This window comes from Triturus cristatus, chromosome 6 (assembly GCF_964204655.1).
Source record: "Triturus cristatus chromosome 6, aTriCri1.1, whole genome shotgun sequence".
NCBI lineage: Eukaryota > Metazoa > Chordata > Amphibia > Caudata > Salamandridae > Triturus > Triturus cristatus.
In genome coordinates this window covers 993,277,135-993,300,127 of record NC_140589.1, presented here as the reverse complement: position 1 = coordinate 993,300,127, position 22,993 = coordinate 993,277,135, and the positions used below count along the sequence as shown (strand labels likewise).

Genomic DNA, 22,993 nt, shown 5'->3' with positions numbered 1-22,993 from the left:
ACTGACTGAACTTTACGAGTCAGAAAAGAAAGAATTGGGAAATAGCTCTTGTTTTGACTTTTCTTCTGAGAAAAAAACTACAGAACAAACTGTTCTTCATCTCCTATGCTTTCATCTAGGGACGCCAGAGGCCCCCGCCAGCTTTCCCTCAGCACTGATTATGAACCCGTCATCAGGAAAATGTCCTTGCCGCCGCCTGGAGGCCAGGCAGCCAGGCCTCTCTACGAGGTGCGGCAACTGCTGATGGCATACAACAGACGGCTCACAATGGAAGCCTTAGCCAACTGATGCCCTCGGCCAGTTATGAGTCACAACAATGTAGTTAATAAAGTCATAAGATATCGACTATTTACATGGTGTACAGAACTGAAAGTTGATGATGACGTTACCCAACTCGTAAGTGAATGAATGTATAGTACTTCTAAGAATGACATTCTAAACTCGTCTAGATTCGAGCCTGTGAGCTGCTCGCTCGCACAGAGGCACACAATACTCACTCTGACAAGCACAAACCAGAAGAAAAAAAAAATACACACTATTATCTCACCGGTCGTCCTCGTGCTTCTTTCAGTAAGAGGTAGGCAAGTCACAATTTAATTGTGGATTTGGCACCTCTTCAAGGACTATTTAAAAACAAAATCTGCTTGAAATCGTTAATTTAAGTTTGGCTCTGAGTGATTTTACTGGCTGTCTATGAAATATAATGGCGTTGATCCCGCAGTTTTTCAATGTTGGGTCGTCATATATTGGCAGATGCAGCATGGCAGGATGAATAGTGCCCACTGAAGGGTTTGGGAGGGAGGGTGCCCCAAGGCTCGTCGTTGAGTTCGACTCTTTTTAATGTGTATGTTGCTCCACTGGCTGAAATGGTGTGCTCTTTTGGGTTCCAAAAAAACAAAGAGTCTGCCAATGCTGCACTTTAATCAGATAATGACTTCGCACAAAGTGTAAGGAATTAAACACTAACACTAGTGACTGCTGTTTCTGTCAGATTTAATCGAAAATGACTTATACACTTGTTTCTGAGGCCAAACTATCAGCTACGAGTACAAACTGAGCTCACACTGTTAAAAGAACCACTAATATCATTTATGTTGATGGTCTCTGTATTTGTATGTAAACTGTTTTTTGTTAGTCTAGATTTGTCAAAATAGTACAAATTGGGTGAATGGGTATGAATGATTGATTGAGTGTTTGTTCTGTATTTGGTCATTGTCGATAAACACTAGGAGATGTTTCATACACACAAAAGTTTATATGTGTTGTAAAAGTTTTTTAGACATCACTAAGAGATGTGTTTTTTAGGTTTGTGGTACAATTTGTGTAAACATTTTCTATAGTGTATAAGTCATTTTCGATTAAAGCAGTCACTAGTGTTATTGTTTAATTCCTTACACTTTGTGCGAAGTCATTATCTGATTAAAGTGCAGCATTGGCAGACTCTTTGTTTTTTTGATATTATTAGGCTAGGCCTTACTGCCATTTGAGCCAAAACCCGAGATTGTTTTTTCCTTCTGGATTCCAGGCGCAGTCACACGCAGATGACACCCATATCCTCGTGTCTATTTACAACCTGACTTCTGCAGCTGTGAAGTTGAATCCTCGTATGTCTAGCTTTAGTAGGTGGATGAAACACAATGCCCAAAAACTAAATGCAGACAAAAAAAGGAGGTATTGGTGTATGGCCCTGAGGAGCCTATTTAGTCCAACATCTGGTGGCTGGAAGAATTTGGACCTCTTCCTACTCAGGTCAAATCTGCCAAAAAACCTGGGTGTCTTATTTGACAATGCTTGAGCTTTGATATTCAGGTCAGTCACACTACAGGCACCTGTTTCCTCCTCAACAGGCCCCTGAGAAAGAAATTCCCTTATATCCCTGTAGAACTGCGCCAAACAGTCATCAATGCACTAGCCACATCGCAATTGGATTATTGCAAGTCACTGTATCTTATTAGCAATGCTTCCTGCATTAACAAACTTCAAGTCACCTAGAATGCGTCTGCCTGACTTATCCTTAACATCCCGAGGCACCTCTCGGTCAGAGACGGTCAGAAAGAGGATTCATTTGAAGGCTCTTTGTATGGTCTTTCTAGCCCTGCATCAAAAAGGTTCCAGCCAACTGAACTATCTCTTCCACTGGTAGACCCCTAGTAGGCTTCTCAGATCCTCCTTCTGCAAGGTGTTAGTTCTCAGATTTCGGAAGGCAAGATGGAGATGCCGTTCTATCTCGTTGCAGCAAAACTGTGGAATACTTTGCCAGCCCATATTTCGGATGCTGACTCACTTGCCATATTTAAAAAACTCTTGGAAACGTGGCTTTTCTCTTCCCATATCCTTTAGCCATCTCCAGGGCGATTTTTGACTGCTTTAGGGTGCCTTCCTATAGCACTCTGACACCTCAGAGTATAGTGTGCTCTATAAATTCTTTTCATTTCATTTCTCTACAAGTGATACTGTCAGAAATCCTTTAGAAATTGGTCAAGCTCTCTGGGTACAAGGGAAAGAATTACAAAAAAAAACTGGCATCTGTTTGACACTGAAATCCTCAAGTTGACCCCCATGGCCTTTGTGAATGATGAAATGTATTATGAAAAATCAATACTATTTGTAAGTCTTCCCCTGTGTTTATAAAATGAGTGCATTATTCTCTGTGGGGCCCGATTCAGAAAGAGCTTCCGCACTTGTGGGGGAGGCTCCGCAGTCCTGGCGGGACCTTCACAATGGGAAATTGCAGTATGGAGGTCCCGCCACGAGTGCGGGCACCCCGCCACAACTGCGGGGTCTCCATCACAAGTGCTGATGTCCTTTGTGAATTGGGCCCGACCTGAGGTAAAAGAACCTTACAGGTTTAAGATGGTGTTCATCATTTCTGAGACAATTGTCAGAGGGACAGTTTTAGGACGTCTAAATGCATACATGTGCATCAATATTTTATTTCACTCCAAAGACTTCGAACCTTATTTAGACTATGGTGGACAGGATATTACATCACAAATGTGGCAGGTGTCCAGTCTGCCATATTACACATTCATTTCAGGTCATGGCACTTGTAATAGGCAGACAGAATATGTGCCATGTTTTATCGCAAAAAGATCACTTAAATGACTATATTCAGCAGGACTATATGCAGGTTCAACAAAAAGTGTTATTTTTTCCTTAAATCACTTTCTATCTGTTGATATAAAAGCTTTTGTTCATGATTGGAGCCTAAATACAATCTTCATGCATACAGCAGTCATGTGGTAATATTGGGAATTTGGTATTATTATCAGTAAGGAAAAATGGCTAGGCAGCCCAATTTAACAGTTAACAGACTCTCTTTTCACGTAAACGGAGCAAATGTGGACCCCTGTATATTTACCTACAATGCACGTTAAGACTGGCGTTCTGTATGGGTTATTCCTCCAGCATGAGCAGATCCCAATGACAGGCTACCCTTTATTTGGCAAACATCAGAGTTTTTTTGGTATGAACCAATCAACACAGCGCTGTTCATTTAAACAAAGGTCCTACACTTTGCACTGCTATCTGAGTGGCAGCAATGAGAACCCAAGGAATATTTGAATCTGGCACTAAGACCCTCAATATGGTGTGCTGTTCAAATCCTCATTTTTTACCCAACTCGAAATTACTGTCACCGGTAAAAAAACAGTAATTCTGGAGTTAGGGAAATAAAATGCATAGCAAGTTTTTGAGAAAAAACATGCAGATATCAGTATTTCAATGCCACTATCTATGATTTCAACCACAAGTTTCACAGAAACATTTTTTGCTTGCTCTTTGTGGAAATCCTTGTAGTTCCAGTGGGTCCTGTAACTCCCTGTCCATTCTACACCCATGGTCACAGCCATGCATACTTTCAGATCAGCCCCTATTATGTGGGTTCATGTTGTACGGCAAACTTTATTAAACTGCCATAAAAAAGATTTGGAACCAAAATAACTGTCAGTACCAACTGATGTACAGATTTTCAGGAATTACCTGCTGCATCCTAACCCGAAACTCACCACCTGCCTTTACTTCCAATCGAGTAGAACATAGAAAGAGAAAACAGACAGCTAAATTGGAGCCTACTTCATATCAGAAGATTATGAAGGATGGGTAGGGTGACCAGATGTACCGGATTTGCAAGGACAGTCCGGGTTTTGGAAGGACTGTCCTGGCGTCCTGACACTTTCTCATAAAACACAAAAATGTCCCGCATTTTAAGGGAGGTTCGGGTGATTCTGCAAATTAATCACAGTGTTGTGCAGGTTCACATTTAAACCGCTCTCTTACAAACTGGGGACAGAAGTTTATTTGTTTAGACTCTCCTGCTGTGCTGCCTTGCCTCACTCAGGCAGCACAAGAGGCGTTAATGAGGTGTAAATCAGGGCCGCAGAGCCCGGCCGGGGCCAGCACCCGGACCCCTTCACAGGCAGGGGAGGGAATGTGAAATGTTTTACACACACACACACACATATATATTTATTTTTTTGATGCCCTGAAATTTAATAGGACATTTAGTCCTATTTCTATGTTTGTGCCCCTCTCAGTTTTTCCATCTGACAACCTGGTCACCCTAATGATGGGCATTCAGTGTGAAGAGGAAACTCATATTTTCCTTTAGAGTTTCGTATATCAGGCATTTAATTCTATTTGTTTCATAACAAAATAAGGACAACTATGAGGCAATAAATATGAGATATTTGGATCTCTCAGAGAATACATTTCTGCACCAGCACAAATAATTGTCCATACTTACGTATTCCTAACCTGGCAATATCTTCAAGTTCACTCTCGGTCCTAGCTCGTGTCACCGCTTGGGGCAGCTTCAAGGTGAAAGGCAAAACATCCCTTATAGGAAATAGAAAAAAACATTAAAATCAGAAATCAGCGTTTCTAAGCTATACTTCAACACAAATCAGAAGACGTGACCCAATGCACTATTGTATATGAACATTCCGTTTTTACAGTTCCAATAAGAGGTGTCAGCACCTCCAACTCAAATAACATCTTGACATTTTTCCCAAAAAGTACAATTCTCGATTCAAGTTTTACCTGGGTTGTCTCTAAAACTACAACATAGTGGACTCTATTGCAACAGTGAAATGCTGATCTAGTCGTGATGGGGGCCCGGAAGCAAACCTTCCTTGAAGCTCCATTTTTAAGCATTTCACAGAGACACAAACAAAATGCAACAAACGCATCTAAACAGGCGACATGGCAATTATGGGTCTTTGGACTTGAACTACTCTGATGAAACTCCAGTCCTCATTATGTGCTTAACAATCATAGCTCCTTTTGGTTTATATGGCGTTCGGGTGGCCTATTTACACCATTAGAAATAAAAGAATAACAAACATTGTGGGGCTCATCGTGAATCCTGCGGTAAACATGAGACTGGGTGCACACGGAGACTGTGCCTTATTTGTGTTTCTCAATCGTGTGGAACTGGCAATTATCGCGGGCATTTCTCCCACTGCAATTTATTTATTTATTTGAAAAGTTTTATAAAGCGCAAACATGACCCTTGCGGGTATCAGAGCGCTGTACACAGAGGTACACAGAGGTAAAAGCATGAAATAAACTCAGGAAAGTTGAGGTCAACATTGTAAAACAACAAGGAGTAAACAATCAAGATCAGGTACCGGGTAGTGTACCGCGCTAGTTCAGTTTCTCATATAGTGCAATATATTTCCTGTAACATTCAGCAAAATAATCAGAGTGGCTTTTGACCTCATAGTAAAGTAAATGACAATTCTGTAATCGGCCAACGAAGTATTCTTCGAGTATAGTTCCGGAAGGCCCTAGAGTAAAATAACTATTTACCATCCAATCAAAATAAGTAGCGAAAGATATGTTGGGATAAATGTCAAATCTGTCAGCAAGGGGACTGGAAGAAGAGTACAGGATGATGCAGTTAATATACAACAAACAGCAAAACACACACCCATCAACCATCACCATCATCTGAGAAGTTGTCCAAATTGCACGTTACATTTTTGTGAGGCAAATACATATTTCCAGAATACAATGACCACGTTGCCACAGTGGAGAACTACATTTCACGATTCTAGCCAAACAATCTCTTGACATCTTCTTCTCACCTGAATGTACATTAAAAATGTAAAGCTCAAAATGTATTATTGTGCTCGAGCACTCAATACAGTCCTCAAACAACCACACTCGGAGGTCAGCCCTTGCCAGCCATCCATGCCCCTCCAAGAGAAGCGACACTGAGATCAGAGATGAGAAACAATTCTGGCTATCTCAGAAGAGGGAAGGACACGGGGAGGTAAGAATCAACAACAGTTAGAGCGAAGCACTGTGACAATGGGAGGTCTGACAAAGCTTCAGATATGAGGAGAGAGACCTCCCTCTTTAAGGCCAGAATCAAAGCCTGCTTTTAGCAGAATGTCTAGGTTTAGTGCCTGAATGCCTTTCCCTGGCACTGTCTAGTTTCTATTTACTATATCATATAATCACTGCTGGTAATCTTGCATATGGCATCTACTAATGTAACCTAGTCTGATGTGGTCGCTATTACAACACTAATAATATTAGTAGCTCTGGATCATTCTCATTGATCACAAGTCGCTCTAGTTTGGAGACCCCTGGAATAAAACAACAATAACCCTGGAGACGATTGTTCTGCGATAAGTGAATGCTGCGTTTGAATAAATAGCACTTGAAGCCAGACCTACTGGCTTTGGAAGGAGAAAAACAGCAGAAAATAAAAATAAATGCTAAGTTAATAGAGAAGACACAGGTGGGAAAGAAACCGACGTAGAAAACAAAGGAAAAATTCATAAAGGAAAACAACAACAGAAAACATACAAGTGGAAAGTAAATGGCAAAGACAACGAGGGGAAGAATAACAGGGAAGACAGAATACGTATGCGCAGGAGGACTGGGGTAAAACATTAAAAAGTCTATCTCTGTCTGTAAAGAAAAAAAAAACAACAAAGATTGCTTTCTGTGTACAATACATTTATGATCTAAATAATGTAATGTGTGATGATTCATTATAATTTCGAGATGTAAATTAGTCCCTCGTGTCCCCCTGTGACCACAATTGGCATGAGTTGACTTGGAAACATTCCACTCCCAGGGCAATTCAGAATGGGCACCTGTGTGTCTGGTTGAGGGAGGGTGAGAGAGAATAAATAAGGCTGGGAAGAGACAACATAGCATGCAGATTTCCCTTACATTACCTACTCAAAGCATCATTTTTTTTCCTCCATAGGAATAAATTGGAAATAACTTTGTTTTCCCCCAGAGAAACTCTTGCCACCACATTTCCTCTAAAATTTGATTCTCCCTTCCCCATCCCGGAAGGGGGATTGCACTTTTCTGGATTAAAAATCAGACGATCTCCAGGGTGGAATTGGAGTTTGTGAATGCTACCCCAAGCATTGGCTACTCGTTAGACTATTTGCACGGATTCAGTCCATCACCTCTTTTTTGGTGTTTCATTGCCTGTAGACTGCCTGACAACGGAGCTTGTCAAAATCATGCAGAGCGTTCGTAACAAGTCATCGATAAACCTGGGAGATGTTGCATCTACCAATGCGACTTATCAACAGGGAATACATTTTGGTATCTTAGTGTCTCGAGGGATGTTAGCCATGAATGCTTGATGTAGCCGCAGATATTGATGGAATTGTGTTTTATTAAACTAGTAGCAATCCTGCAGTTCTTTGAAGGGCAAAATATGTTTCCCCCCTAAACATCTCGAAGGACCAAGATGCTGATCGTTTCCCATTTATAAAAGCACTCTAAACCAGCTGCGTAGAGGAGCCAGTGCCCCCTCCACAGAGGAGTCACCCCCGCCAATGTACCATACCAGCCTTCACATTGAACGCAGAACGGCAACTCGCATAGTCTTAGCCTACTGAGTACAGACAATAGTGCACTTACAATTACCTGACCACAAAGGAGTCTCACAGCAGAACAAAAGAGCATCCGGATCTCATGTGATCAATAACTTGACCTCTATTCACATTTTCAACTACTTATTTATTGATATTGAACTTAACTATGATCCACTATCTACATTTGCTGGCTCTCTCTTTGTTTGTAGTTCCCTAACATGGGTAAAAAAAGAAAGAGATGGTTCTTGACTAAAGGCTTAGAAAACACAACAAGCAGTTGGACATATTTCTGAAAACACATATGGTAGCAGAATAAATTAAACAGGAATGAACTATAACCGCTGCAAGAGACAAGTGGGAATTAAAAGCATGCTATTGTCAAAATAGAGTATCAGAGGAAGTGTCCACTTCTGCTGAGCACAGTAATGTACTGTAGTCTGTGTTCTGTGTTATTGTGCTCTGGAGAATTTCTGACTTGAGACATAATTCAACTGCTATTAAGCCAGGTGATAACATGGATTCAGAGTCTTCTGGATGTGGTCGGCGATTTATGTGCAGGTTGAGGGCCCTTCCTCAGGTCTACAACATGAGATCCAAGAAGCGGAAAATGATTAGTAAGCTATTGTACCTGAACATTGATTTGTTTGAATTTGTGGTGCACTAGGAGAAGAAGTAATGCATTTAGGAGCGTCCCTCACTTTTTAAGGCCGGATTGTGACACAGGCCACCATCAACAGAGTTTGGTAATATGACGGTGCTTAGCGGCAGAGGCATAACTCATCTATTCAAAAGACTGAATCATTCAGAGGAAAGCATGTATAACATAATATCCAATGGTATTTGTCCTAGCGGAGTTTTCCAAAATGAACAGTTTCATTGTACGCAGGTTGGTTTGCTGCTCAGTTTCAAATCTCTAGGAAATGGGTCAGAATGGCAATGGTGATAATGTGTTTTTATAGTCAGAATAAGACAGTGGTGTACATAGTGTGCAATACAACAATTTATCACTGATACAGGAAGTGCTCCACAACATCAAACATGGTGTGGCTATGCGGCGTAGCAAGATGGCTGCAGGCTAGGGTCGCTCCGTTCCACCCTTCCTCTAAAACGTTAATCCGGCACATAAATCCGCTCCCTGAGGTGGAGATTGGCCTTCGGAAAAATTGCTGACTGAAATGAGCCCAAACTCGAGCCAGAAGAGTAACCGGGGCCGAAGATAGGGACGGGACCAACAGCGGCCTTCGCCGGCATGAAAGCCGACACCTAAAGTGACAGCCAAGCCCGAGGGAGTGCAGGCGAACAGTGGTGAGAACCTATCGCGGACCCGGTGATCGGGTCGGCACTTTCACGGGTGCAACCACAGGGAGGCAAGCGAGATCGCCAGCAAGGACAACCGCGGCCGGCGGTGCTGCGTTGCGGACGAAAATAGCTGTGGCTGAGCCGCTGCAGCCGAAGGCAGATATGATTTGACAGTGGAGCGGTGGGGGCGCTGAGGCCCGGCCGGTGGGGTGGCGACTGTGAGGGGGTAAGATCCACTGGTGAAGAGAGACCACGCCACACTACAGTCGTCCCGGGAGGCCCCCAGGGACACTCTGCAATCAGAGGAGGTGCCCTGAGCCACACGGCCAGAAGTTGGAGGAACATACTCCCACGGGAGTCGGAGGTAGTGATCCTGTAACACAAGGGGTGGGCAGCTGGAGGGCGCACAACCCAGGGTACAACTGGGAGGCAGAGTACCAGTGACATTGGAAAGCGACAGGCAGATCGCCATACTCCCCTTGGTGTCTACCAAACTCCGGTGGTGACGCATTGACGTGAGGCCTGCATCGCCCATCTTCTCTTCCCCCCCTCTCAGATCTATTGAGTGCCACTGCCCCGTTGGAAATTGCCAGACCCTGAAGCAGCAGCACAGCCAGTGGGGACGGCCGGTATTGAGAAACCAGAGCTATAGAGTGAGTACTCTGGAGGTGCCCCGGCAGTACAAGAAGTACTATCCGGGGAAGGATTTAAACTCCAGCAAAAACATACTCAGCAATGTCTCCCCACTGGTGGGGGGCATGATAGCAGCATTGAAGATATCATAGGGGAGGAGATCGTGGCCCTGAGAACAGACAGAGAGGGACTGGAACTCCAATACCGCTGAACGCTGATCTCCCTTGACAGAGCATAGTGGTGGGACCTAGACTCATAGAAAACTCGGGAAACCTCCTCCGTCCACTCCCACGTGGAAGACGAACAGCGCCCAGGAACTCCGCTAATAGCCGTGGGGCCTTGGAGTTTAGGCAAAGCGGAACCGGACCATCATGTCGACCACGAGAGGCCCTAAGGTCACACAGCATAATAAACTGGACAGATATACCTGCCTGCAGGCGGCTCTATCTGAGCAGAAACAGCCCAAAGATAAACCGGTGGGGGGAGCAGAGGGAGACGTCCCGGAACTTACATTGAAGGATGTCATTGAGGCAATCATAGGGATCCACACGTCCATAGAACAGAGAACGGATACAATATCCTCGGAAGTGATGCTCAGCAGCGCGGACCTCGCGACAAACAGGGAAAAGGTCAAGCAATTGGAAATTACCACGACAAGTCTGGTGAGCAATACTGCACAGTTGCAAAATGACATCCAGGAACTACAAGCATTCTGGAAATTCGCAGAAGGCAAACTTGATGACTACGAAGGGCGCACAAGGCGCAACAACGTACGCATTTTAAGGGTGCCGGAGAATGCAGAGGGACAGACTACAGACCTCTTTGTGGAGAACGTAATCACCGCCCACCTCCAACTAAAAGGTCTGTCGAACCTCTTTGTGATTGAAAGGGCCCACAGGGTCCCGGAGGGGTGGCCAAGACCCGGGCCCCCCCCACGCCTGATACTGACCAGGCTTTTGAACTACCAGGATAGAGATGTTATCCTACAAACGTCCAGAGTTGCGCCACCGCTCAGGTATGAGAACTCAGAAATCACCTTCTTCCCAGACTTCACGCAGGCAGTGAAAAGAATGAGGCGGTCATTTCTGGCAGTCAAAAAGAGACTTCGAGATAGAGGAGTGAAATACACGATGTTGTTTCCAGCCTGGCTCCGAGTGAAGGCCGAAGGAAAAAACTGATTCTTTTACTTTCCAGAGGCCACTGCCGAGTGGCTAGATGGATGGAGGGACGCGAAGGAGCACAACTCCCATCTCCCATGGACACTGAGTCTGATCGCCCTAAACAATTGCACCAGGAGCCGGGGTTGGTGATCGAAGGGAACAACCCACTCACCCTCGAACAATGCCTGCCTGAGGCAGGAACAGGTAGAACGCCGTTGGGGCAGATATGGACTTGAGAGCTCATGACTAGTAAACTGTAATAATAATGTGGCCTGGCCCTGCCCGGGGACTTTAATGGATCAGACACCAGGGGAAGGGAGGGAGGACCTGGACACCATATTCCCCCCTAGTTTTCTTCTTTTAGATTAGTCGTTGGACCACAGGCACTCTGCAATAAAAGAGTTATGGGCAGTTTCGAGCCCAGAGTGCAGGAAAGCAGGGAGGGGGGTAGTTGGGTGGGGTTGTTGAATTGTTGTTTGGTTGTGTTGAATCAACGTATGGTACCACTGATCCATCGAAAGTAACTGTTGGGAACACGTAGGTCCTGATAAATACACAATGGGATAAAAGCATTAAGTTGATGAGTTGGAACGTTAATGGGCTGGGGGACAAAGTCAAAAGGTGTGTGGTATTGCAACATAGGCGACACGCCCCAGACGTGGTATTGCACCAAGAAACACACTTGGTGGGCAACACTTGCAAAGCCCTAAATAGGTGGGGATACAAGCTGATAGCACACTCAGACTTCACCACAGGCTCGAGGGGAGCTGGGCTACTGCTGAGGAATTCCTTCCCCATGACAGTAAATTCCACCTGGGCCGATGCATGTGGAAGATACATAGGGATCACAGGGCAATGGGAAGGGAATACATTGACCCTTATGGTTGTTTATGTGCCACCAGGCCTCCAGGGGCTCGCATTCAAAGACCTGGGCTCTATACTGCTATCAATCCCAGACGGCCTCCTGAGATCTTAACTCAGTGATCTCCGGCACACTTGACCTCACCCACCCCATGAACTAGGCCCTTCGAAATGCTGGCTGCCAGACTTCTTAGAGACCCTGGGATTGGTTGATGCCTGGCGGGCTTTTAACCCCAACAGTATCCAGCACATCTACCACTCAGGGGCCCATCATAGCCTATCGCGAATTGACTACCTACTGGTTCCAGCACCCCATGTGACACACTTTCAGGAAATAAGGCACACGGCGCGAGGCATCTCGGATCATTCCCCGATATGGGCCCAGCTTGTTATTGTCCAACACAGGTTGGGTAGAGTCACCCCCATCAATCCCTGGCATCTCCGTAATCCGGAGGTCCATAAAGCATTGTACAAGGCAATAGAGTCCTATTCCCAGGAAAATGAGGGATTGGTGCACTCCCACTAGACGATGTGGGAAGCATTTAAAGTGGTAATAAGTGGACAAGCACTCTCCCAGATAACCGGGGTGCGGAAAGAGAAGTTAAAAGAGGAAGTTGCAGCGGAAAATGAAATTCTCCGGCTGGAGGAAGAGCTTTATGAGGAGATAACGCCAGACAAACTTCATGTTCTGCAACTTAAGAGCGACAGTTACAAGGCAATAGTGACCGACAGAGCCAAAGCACTGGGTAGAGAGACGCAGGGCAGAATATATGATCTTGGAGACAAGGCGGGGAAGTTAATTGCATGGATAGACAAAAAGAGAACTTGCGAGTAGACTGGTACCTGAGCTAGCTGGCAGGGCAGGCCAATCAATCACCGATCCCCATGAGATAGCAAACACATTTGCGGCTCTCTATAACGAGATATATCGCTCTAAGATGGTGGGCACGACAAGTGATTCTCAACAACTGCTTGAGGACATTGCCCTACCATCCCTCTCGACCGAGGACCTAAAATTGTTAGAAGGCGATCTCACCAAAGATGAGATAGTCCAAGCAATTAGAAGCCTCAGATCGGGGAAGGCACTGGGCCTGAATGTCCTACCGATCGAGCTCTACAAGCTTAGACCAGATAAACTCACCCGTACATATGTGCGATGTATGAGGAAAGTAAGGAGCAAGGTGTGCTTCCGCAAGACCAGAGGATTACGATGCTGGTCACAATACATAAGGAGGGCAAGCCGAAGACGGACTGTGCCACTTATAGGCCAATCTCTCTGTTGAATGAAGAACCCAAGATCTTAGCCAAGCTCCTTGCCGACCGACTAGTTAAAGTGATCAGTGGACTGGTTCACCCAGACCAATCGGGCTTCATGCCTCAGCGTAACACTGCGCTAAATTTGCGCAGAGTGCATGGGGTGATGGGAAGGGTGACCCCAATTCAAGAGGCGGCAATAATTGTATGCCTGGATGCCACAATGGAATTCGACTCCATCGAATGGCCCTATCTCTTCCCAGTCCTCGCGAAAATGGGATTCCGACCGCGCTTTATCCAATGGATCAAGCTCCTCTACTCAGAACCTTTAGCCCAAGTGGTCATAAACAACAAAAAGTCGCTAGTATTCACGCTGAGCAGAGGGACTCGTCAGGGATGCCCACTCTCCCCCCTCCTGTTCAAGCTAGCGTTGGAGCCATTGGCACCGTGGATTTGTAAGGATCCAGTGATACGAGGACTGCAGTGGGCAGACACCTGGAAAGATCGCATCTCAATGTATGCGGACGACATTCTCTTATTTCTGGCCTCCCTAAAAGCATCACTTGTGAGTGTACTAGACATATTTTCAGTTTTTGGCAGATACTTATTCGATCAACTGGAGTAAATCCATAATATATGCCCTCAAAGGCCCCCCACCTGTCCTCCCAAAGGGATGCCCAGCTCAGGTCACCACGGTAGCATTTAAGTACCTGGGCATTTTCAACACAGCAGATCCCATACATCGGTTCGACCAAAACCTCCTCCCACCCCTGCAAAGGCTGAAGCGGGATACGGTAAGCTGGAGAGCGCTCTCACTCTTGTTGCTGGGAAGGGCACTGCTTTTTAAAATGATGTCCCTGCCCCACTTCCTATATGTGTTGCAAAACTCCCCTGACCTACTTCCCGCAAGTTATTTTAGGGAAATCGAAAGCCTGCAAAGAAACTTGTTGTGGAATGGAAAACACCACATAGCTCTCGATAAACTCAATCTCAGCTGGTATGATGGTGGAATTGGCCTTCCTGATCTCAAAAAATATTACTGGGCAGCTCACTTGGCCGGTATCAACCACGGTACCTACCGCCGAGCAGATGACCCGGGCTATGCCATGGATCGGTGTTTGCTGCCCGGAGGGAATTAAAACAGAGTGTTGTATTCGAAACTTGGGCACTCTCGCCTGACAAGGCCGACTAAACACTCGGTAAAAGTCTGGCACGCCACCAATAGAAGCTTGGGATGGGAGCGCAAATTAATGCTGGCAACCCCCCTATGGGACTCGAACTACTTGGGAAACTGTGGCAATCGAAGGGCTTTGACAAATGGGATCTAATAGGAATCTCTAAAATAGGGGACCTCTGGGTGAAAGGGGCAGTTAAAATGTTTGCCTCCCTACAGCAAAAATATGACTTGGCCACCACAGAACATTTTAGATACATGCAGGTTCACCATGCCCTACAGACGCAATTACAGAAAGGCGTCACCCCTCCGGAATCCTCGCCTCTTGAGGATAGGTTGTTAGACGGCTACCTGCCATCGAAGGCCATATCACTGACTTACAAAAAACTAATTAATAACTCCAGTGACCCAAACCGACGCACAAGAGTGAAATGGGAAAGAGACAGTATAGTCCTAGATGACGAGGACTGGACAGTGGCCTCCCTGAGGGAGGTGGCTATCTCAGCTAGGCTACGGCTTGTCCAGCTAAAAACTTTGCATAGAGTATACATAACCGGACCAAGCCTAGTGAAAATGGGGAAGGCGGGAGACGGGGACTGCAGGAGAAACTGTGGACGTGAGAGAACCTTTATGCATATATTGAGGGACTGTGAACATATCCAACGGTACTGGTGTAAAATACACGAAGTCCTAAGCGAGGTACTCCTACTTACAATTTGCCCAGAAGCCAAGAGATATCTCCTGAATGTGTGGGAGCCCGCAGACCGAAACAACAAGCGCACCATATGGGTAACATTGGGTCTTAGGGCAGCGAATAATTAATTAACAATAAATTATTTATCAATACACACAAATAATTTCAATAACGACTTCATTACAATTAAATGACTTCATACCCTATTCCCCTACAACCCACAACCCACTCCAAATAATACATTAATACAATTAACATAATTATCAATTAATCAATTAATACAAATTAATTATCAATTAATAAAAATTAATTACTAATTAATAATTAATTATCAATAAATTAATTAACAATACACATACATTAAAATTAATATCTACTTAATTAAAATTAAATTACTTCCCACCCTATTCCCCTATAAACCCACAACCTGCTACAGAACTAAAACGCAAAATTAAATTACAAATAATTAATAATTCATAAAAATTAATATTTAATTTACTATAATTAAATTACTTCCTACCCTATTACCCTATAAACCCACAAACCGCTACGGAATTAAATTACGCAAACATTAAATAACATAACATTCATTACTTTAAAAAAATGAAACATACATTACAAAAATGATATATAATTTTAACACATATACTAGCATACATAACACTAAAAAGAAAATCGATATTATGGAAAACGATATTTTAAATTCGATATTATGGAAATCGATATTTTAAACCTTAGTTTCGATATTCTATCCAATTATATTTTGGTAATTCGATATTCTGGCCTCTCTATATTTTTAATTCGATATTCTGGCCAGTCGATATTTCAAATTCGATATTTTGGGTGTTTACCGACTGTACCCCACCGATCGTACCCGCGCACGATGACCCACCATCACCGTAAATACTGTAGCAGCTAAAAGTAATAACTCATGTACCAATCTGAATGTAAGCATACTGTACCAAGGACTTATCCACACTGACACAAAACATATATTCAGGCAAACGTTTTCAGGGCTAAAATATTTAGCTACAACTCTAGCATTTTTATGTATGTGACCTCTCAACTGGCACGATTTCTATGTAAAAATACCCTTAAAAATAATATCAATTTAAATTTGAAAATTCCATTTGAAGACACGTCAAAGTAACTCCAATTTCCCATGCTAATAGAAAAATACCAAGTTAGTGCATTCAGTGTACATGGACTCTGGCATTCAAATCCACGTTGACCTTACCTTTGCCTCTTTAGCACCCCCAACCGTCCCTCTATATTGACCACACAATTCCAAAACTGTTACCATTTCTTATTATGTCTACTGTCCATTATGGCGGCTCGAATGTGTTTTCTATTTTCATTTTTAACTACTTTAGAGAAGGATGGTCTCTCTGCTCTCTCTGCACTCTGCTCTTAGTCTGAAATTTGTCCTAAAGTAGTTATCATTTGTTGAACTGTTAAGTGCATGATTAAATTGCTATCACGTGGTCTTGCTTTTCACAATCCGTGTAAATGAGCTACTGACCCAGACCTGGTAAGTTAATTTTTGCCATTATTTTTTGGAACTGTGCAGTTAATATTTGTCTTCATAATTTTTGTAATCCTCATTATATATTTTTTAATTGTGTTGTCCTTTTTGTGCTCGTTTTTGCGTAGGTGTTTTCACTGCATACCCTAGTACTAGTATGAAGCATAATTTTTCACGAACTGAGTTGATCCATCAAGTCTCTAATAATCTGAAATCTCTGTGAGGAAGTAAACACAGTACTCCGTAAGAGGTGAGAACTTCAAGTAAGCCCGTTGAGCTGAAGCCTCTGAAAAAGCTCGATGCAATTGATCATTGTGAGTGGATTTGCGGATAAAGAAGGGACCTCATTTTAGTAAAGAGTCATATAAGGAGGCACAATCAAAATGAAAAACTGAATATACATATGCTGTACAAAAATTAAGTTGAGCTAGTCCACTTGAATAGGGGCACACATGAGTGCCCTTATATGTACCAGTTAAGCCTTAAAAAAATCATAGGTCAGCATGTCTTGCCTGTTAACTTGACGATAGTGAAATAATGAGAGATGTTAAGTCGTGCCTAGCAGTATTACTAGGAGAAACCATGAATGCTGCTCGTGCAAAAATATATAATGCAGGATGTTCTGTTAAAAGGGGAGTAATGGATGGGGTCTTGAGTTCGGGACCTTCCAAACTTGAATGAATATGTTCAATTCTTTTGTGACATATAATGGCAATCATTACTCTTATATAGCACACTAAAAGGTACACTCCATAAAAGGTAGCAATACCTGTTGCCTTCAAATGTCCAAGAGACATCCAGAAAATTAAGAAAAATGAAAGGTTTACATAGACATTTGCATTTGGGGAGCAAGAAGACAAGATTGAAGTTATGGCCGAAAAGGACCCTTTAGTGGGCAAGCCTGACAGAAAGCTTTCTCCTGCCTATCCTTGTCACACAAAATGGAAAAAGCAGGTTACGTTTTTGCTCGACTGAGATTTGCCTTTATTGGTTTTGTGTTGTGGAAAATGCATTTGTACAGTAAGCAAAGACATTTGAACTCAACTGTCCTTTTCTTCTTCGGTCAGTGAAGATTACTCCTGACTGTAGTTACATGACCTAACCTCTGTAGCCTTTGACTTCGGCATTCTGGCCACATGAACCTTGCTGACTAATTTTCTGAGGCTCCCCGAGGAGAGTGATTTTATCTCAAACTGACATAGGTTCCAATTGGCAAGTTTATAATGTCCCAGAGATTGAAATATAGGGATGATAGCTGCAAGATAACGTTATTTGGACACATGGGTTACTGTAGTCTTCATAGAGAGGGATTACTTCATCTAAAATCTGCACCTTTGAATATAATTTTGTTTCTAAAATATGTGGTAACGTATCTTTGAGAAATGTTAAGTACCTACACTGGTCTTAAATAATTTCACCTCAGATTTGCTACTGATTCATTGCAGCCATCTATTTTGCATCCAAGTATTAAAGTCTGAAAGGGACGCGTACTAACTGTTATACTGGTTAGGAGATCCATCAAAACCTGCAACAATTGTGGGCACAGTTCTGGTAGCATAGGCCCAGATTTGGAATTAATGGTGGGAAAAGACCTGAGACATACATTGATGATTCAGAGAGGGAACAAAGCAGTACTCTGAATTGACATGTGTGAACAAAAAGGGCTCATACTACTAGAGAGTAGGGATGGCAACATGTGCAACACAGACATAGTTAGTAGGTTAATACACAATGTCCCATGCTCACTATGCCACTAGAACCAAGATGCACCTGAATTGAAGAGGCCCAAATAGGTCGAAACCAGTATTGGGTTGCTTGTGTTCTGTTTCAGAGATGATCTGGCTTGGCAATTTAGGCTTGACTGTTCTTACTGGAGCAGCACCAGGGATATTTGCATATGGATGGGTTTCATCTGAGATGGCATGATGTTAAAAAAAACGGATGGATTGGAATGCTACCTGTTAGAAATTGGTTTGTTTGTTGACTGGGGTGTGAGCTCTGGGCAAGCAGCAACTACAATCCTTGCCAGGGTGAGGCACAAGCTAACCCTAAATTAACCTGTGCTCAATGCTCTTGTGGCTTGGCACACAGCAGTCAGGCTTAACTTAATGCTTAAAGTATTTGTGCAAAACGTCAAACAGTAATAAAGAGAAAACACCACACAAAAAGGATCCCACACTAATTTAGAAACACATAACTTATTTTAATAAATAAAACAGGACCAAAATGGCAAAAATCCAATAAATAGAACCAGAGATATGCAATTTTAAAGGTTTTAGTAAAAATAGTGCCAAAAAGCACAAAGCGTTGGATATCTGGTTCTACTGCGATGTACCACGAGCCGGCTATGGGGACCTAATTAGACCTTCTGAATACAGTACGTTAAATTCTCGTTTGTGGAACGTTGAGAGGATGTGTGTTGAACATGCGCAGCGCAGCCAAAGTGATGCGTCGGTTCTGACATACTGCGATGCGAGGGCCTGCATCGTCATTAAGGATCCTATTGATGGTGCTTGCGATGAGAAGTCTGGCATCAAGGATGCGGCTCGCAGTCAGTGTAAAGCATTGGTTCTGAGGAGCTGTGAGGCTGCGATGAGGTGTCCGGCATCATCGTTGAGGCTGCCATCAATGTGGAATGCGAGGGCCCGCACCGAGGATGTGTCCCGCAGTGGCAGTTTCCGAAGGCATTGCGGGTTGCAGCAGTGATCCGGGTCTTTGCCACGGGTCCAATCCACGCAGCAGTGGAGATGCATCAGTTTTGCTTAGGATTGCTCTACATTTCAGAGAAGGTGTGTTGGTTCCGCTGGATCCACAGAGGCTGGCAGAGCACCGTAAGCCCACTTCAAATGGTCAAGAACTGGGGTGGCACCACTTGGCAGGATACTCTCACAGAAGACAGGGCCAGGTGCAGATGCAAGGTTGTTGGAAGCCTGTTATGTCCTTGAGGCTTCAGATCTGGAGGCATAGCCCATGGAGTCACGCTGGGTTCTGGGTTCAAGAGATGCAGGTCCGGTCCTCACCCAGGCAAGAGGACAGCAGGTCAGCATAGCACGGCAGTAGTTCCTTCAGAGCAGCAATACAGCAGAGTGGTAGTCCTTTCAGCAACACAGCAGTCCTTCTTCCTGGCAGAGTATCCCCAGGTCCAGAAGTGTGGCTGAGGAGCTGGTGTCTGAGGTTGTTATGTTATATTATTTAAGCTTATAGCGTGCACAGATACTCCCAGGAGTGTTCCAGCATGAGCCTGGAGAGGGAAAGAATGCCAGAAATTAAACAAAAAGAGGAGTCTTCAATTTTTTCTTGAATAAACAGTGGTCTTGAATGCTGCGAAGAGCCAGAGGAAGTGAGTTCCAAGCCGTAGCAGCTCTGACCGCAAGAGAACTGCCCCCCATCCTGTTAAGCCAGAAGCGAGGGATGTGGGCCAAAAGCTGGGATGATGAGTGGAGATATCTGGTGGGGGTATAGAACTGAAAGCGCTTCTGTAAATAGGTGGGGCTGCTAGAATGCAGAGCACGATGGGCCATGGTCAGGGCTTTAAACTAGACTCGTTTGGTCACCGGCAGCCAGTGGAGTGACCGCAGATGCTGTCTAACGCTGCTTCTCATCGAGATGTTAAAGACAAGTCTCGCAGCAGCATTTTGAACCACCTGTATTTTATTACGAAGGTAACCCGGCAGGTCGACATACAAAGCATTCGCGTAGTCGATCCGTGAAAGTAGCAAACCCCGGGTCACCATTTCCTTAGCTGCTCTGGGAAGAAGCGGAGAAATTTCCTAAGGGTTTTGAGTAACCCAAAGCAGTTCCCCATTAATCTCTTAATCTGGGTGGAAAAAGAGAGATTCTCCTCAAACCAGACTCCAAGATTCTTAGCGGGTTGCCCCATCGTGGCTGGCATGGGAAATTCCGCTGGCCATAGGGTTTTTCGGAACTTGGGTGGGAAGATCCCATAGAGGAGAATCTCTGATTTGTCCTCGTTGCATTTAAGCTGTGCAGAGGAAAGCCATTGAAAGACTGCTGACAGACAGTTTCTGACCAGGGACGTGGAACACTCTGAGTGCCCCCAGGTAAACAGGAGCTGGGTGTCATCAGCGTAAGCAATAACCTTGGCACCCAGCTGAGGTCCAGTATTTATACTCAATTGTACCTTTGAAGTTGAGAGAAGCTTCTAGAGGCATACCTTTGAAGAGCACAGTTGCCCTGCCTTCCTGGCTCTGGCTCCAGACTAACTACAGGGCGTATGCGGCCCTTTGGGAGGAGACAGGACACAGCCTGTTCAAGTGTAAATGAGGCTAGGCCCAGCTCCTCCCTCATATCCTGCCAGTGATGGTCCATCCAGTCACACCTAAGCTCCCCATTGCATGTGGCTGTCTAGGAGCAATACACAAAGCCCAACTGTCAGCTACACCCAGTCATTTGACTCCGAGACAGGTTGCATGCACCAAATGGCTAAGACAAGAAAATGCCAACTTTCTTAAAGTGGTATTTTCAAAATTGTAATTTAAAATTCGATTGCACCATAAGTTAGGACTTTAAATTCCAATTCAATAGACACCAAACATGAGCTGGTACCTATTCCATTTGAAAAATCACTTATGAAATGTAATAAGGTAAGTTCAATGTTATCCTATGGGAGAGGTAGGCTTTACAGTAGGGAAAAACAAATGTAAGAGTGTTTTACTACCAGGACATGTAAAACTTAAAACAAATGCCCTACTTTTTAAATGCATTGCACTCTGCCCTTTGGCCTGGCAAAAGAAGGTTTGGGCCTGACAAAAGGTTTACTTTGCCATGTGCCAAAGGCAGGTCAAAACTGCACACACAAAAATGGCAGGACTGAGATGTGTAAAGTGCAACTTAAGTGGGTGGCACAATCAGTGCTGCAGACACACAAGTAGCATTTAATTTACAGACCCTGGGCACAGGTAGTGCCATTTTACTAGGGAATTACAAGTACATTTAATATGCCAATTGGATACAAGCCAATGTTACCATGTATAGGGGGAACAGCACAAGTACTTTAGCACCAGTTAGCAGTGGGGAAGTGCACAGAGTCCTAAGGCCAACAAAAACGAAGTCAGCATTAACATAGGAGGAGGAAGGCAAAAAGGCTGGGGATGACCTAGCAGAAAGGGTCAAATCCAACATGACCCCCCTCCAGCCAAAATACAGGGTAGACTAATCAATACCTTGATGGGCTTTCCTGAACATGGATGAAGACCTTTTTATGCAGGGGCACTTGTCAGTTCTATGCCTCTCTAAACTCAGTTGGATCCTTCTGTTTATGTTCTCCTAAAACACTGAACTAATCCATGGGGAACCATTCTCATCATCTGTGGATCCCATCTGTGCAGCACCTAATCTTAACTTGCTCATAAATGCATCCCAGCAGGCAGAGAGTACCACCATGGCCAACAAAGTAATGTGACTCATTCCACTACTTTGATAAGACTTTTGTCCCTAATCCAAGAAAAATTCTGCCCATGAGGACATTAGGACATTATCAACTACAGGTCCCTGGGCTGCCAGTGCCAAGAGCCAGGCTCCAGGTCATCTAGAGTTCTCTAACCTCTAAGGTTTCTTAGAGTAGGGGGCATATTTTTCACCCTACTTCCACTTTAACACCCACCAGTTATGGGGTGGTATCTTGAGACTGGCCACTCAGCCCAGGGTGTCTATCATAAGGATGAACAGGGGACAGGGGTGAGTCCTCCTTCACCCTGCCCTCCATCTGGGCTCCGTGCCCTCCGCCAGGGAGAGTTATCCCCAGAAAATTGAACTGTCCAGGTGCCCTGGGCAGACATCCCTCTCAGTTCTCCCGGGGTAACTCATTCCCCAGAATGCAATCTATGGGCATCTGGGGACTAACTATAACCCTCTTGGGTCTCATCCCCACCCCACTCCAGAAATACCAGGGCCATAGGGCAGAGAAAGTCCTGCTCATGGGTCTGAGTTACCCTACACACCTGACAGTGCATTGCTCTGGGAAAACTAGTCTTTCCACTATCATGGCCTGGCTAACCCTGGGTTCCCTCAGAGCAGTGACAGGGACCTCATTCACTTTCACATGATGGAAGTGATGACTCCCACCCTCAGGGATAACCAGCTCACCCTCTGAGTCTATCCCCCAGCTAAGGGACATCATGCCATGGTCTATGACCTGCCTTGGGGACTATTTTCCCCTTGAGGCCATATTGGCCACCTCTGTAGAGGTGTCACCAGTGGGTGGTATCCTAGAATTGATAGAGTGCTCCTGTTTATGTCTCAGCTGAGAACAATCAAATTAGTGGGATTGGAAATGGGACACCCTGGTGGGGTTGGAAATGGGGCACCCTGGGCCACCACCCACCAGAACCTCACCCCTGCTTCTCAAAAGGGCATGGTAATTCTTTCCTCCCTTCTTATTCTGAGGCTTGTCTGGGTCACTTTTAACCTCCCCTAACTCTGGGAAGAAACTGAACCACCTTTCTTGGGAACACTCCCAGGAACCTTCTTGTGGACCTGGTTGCTGAGCCAGTGGTCCGACTCCTTAGCAAGCTCCAT

General features: G+C 44.5%; 1 protein-coding gene across 4 annotated transcripts in view; it reads right to left on the bottom strand.

Moving 5' to 3' along the window:
• The window catches only part of RIN2 (Ras and Rab interactor 2), an 831,738-nt gene that overhangs the window by 47,152 nt on the left and 761,593 nt on the right, over positions 1-22,993 (bottom strand). For all 4 annotated transcript variants that reach the window (XM_085611780.1, XM_085611777.1, XM_085611779.1 and 1 more), the window contains one exon: positions 4,745-4,836. In XM_085611780.1, coding sequence (XP_085467906.1) covers positions 4,745-4,836 — 92 coding nt within the window. The remainder of the gene's footprint in view (positions 1-4,744; positions 4,837-22,993) is intronic.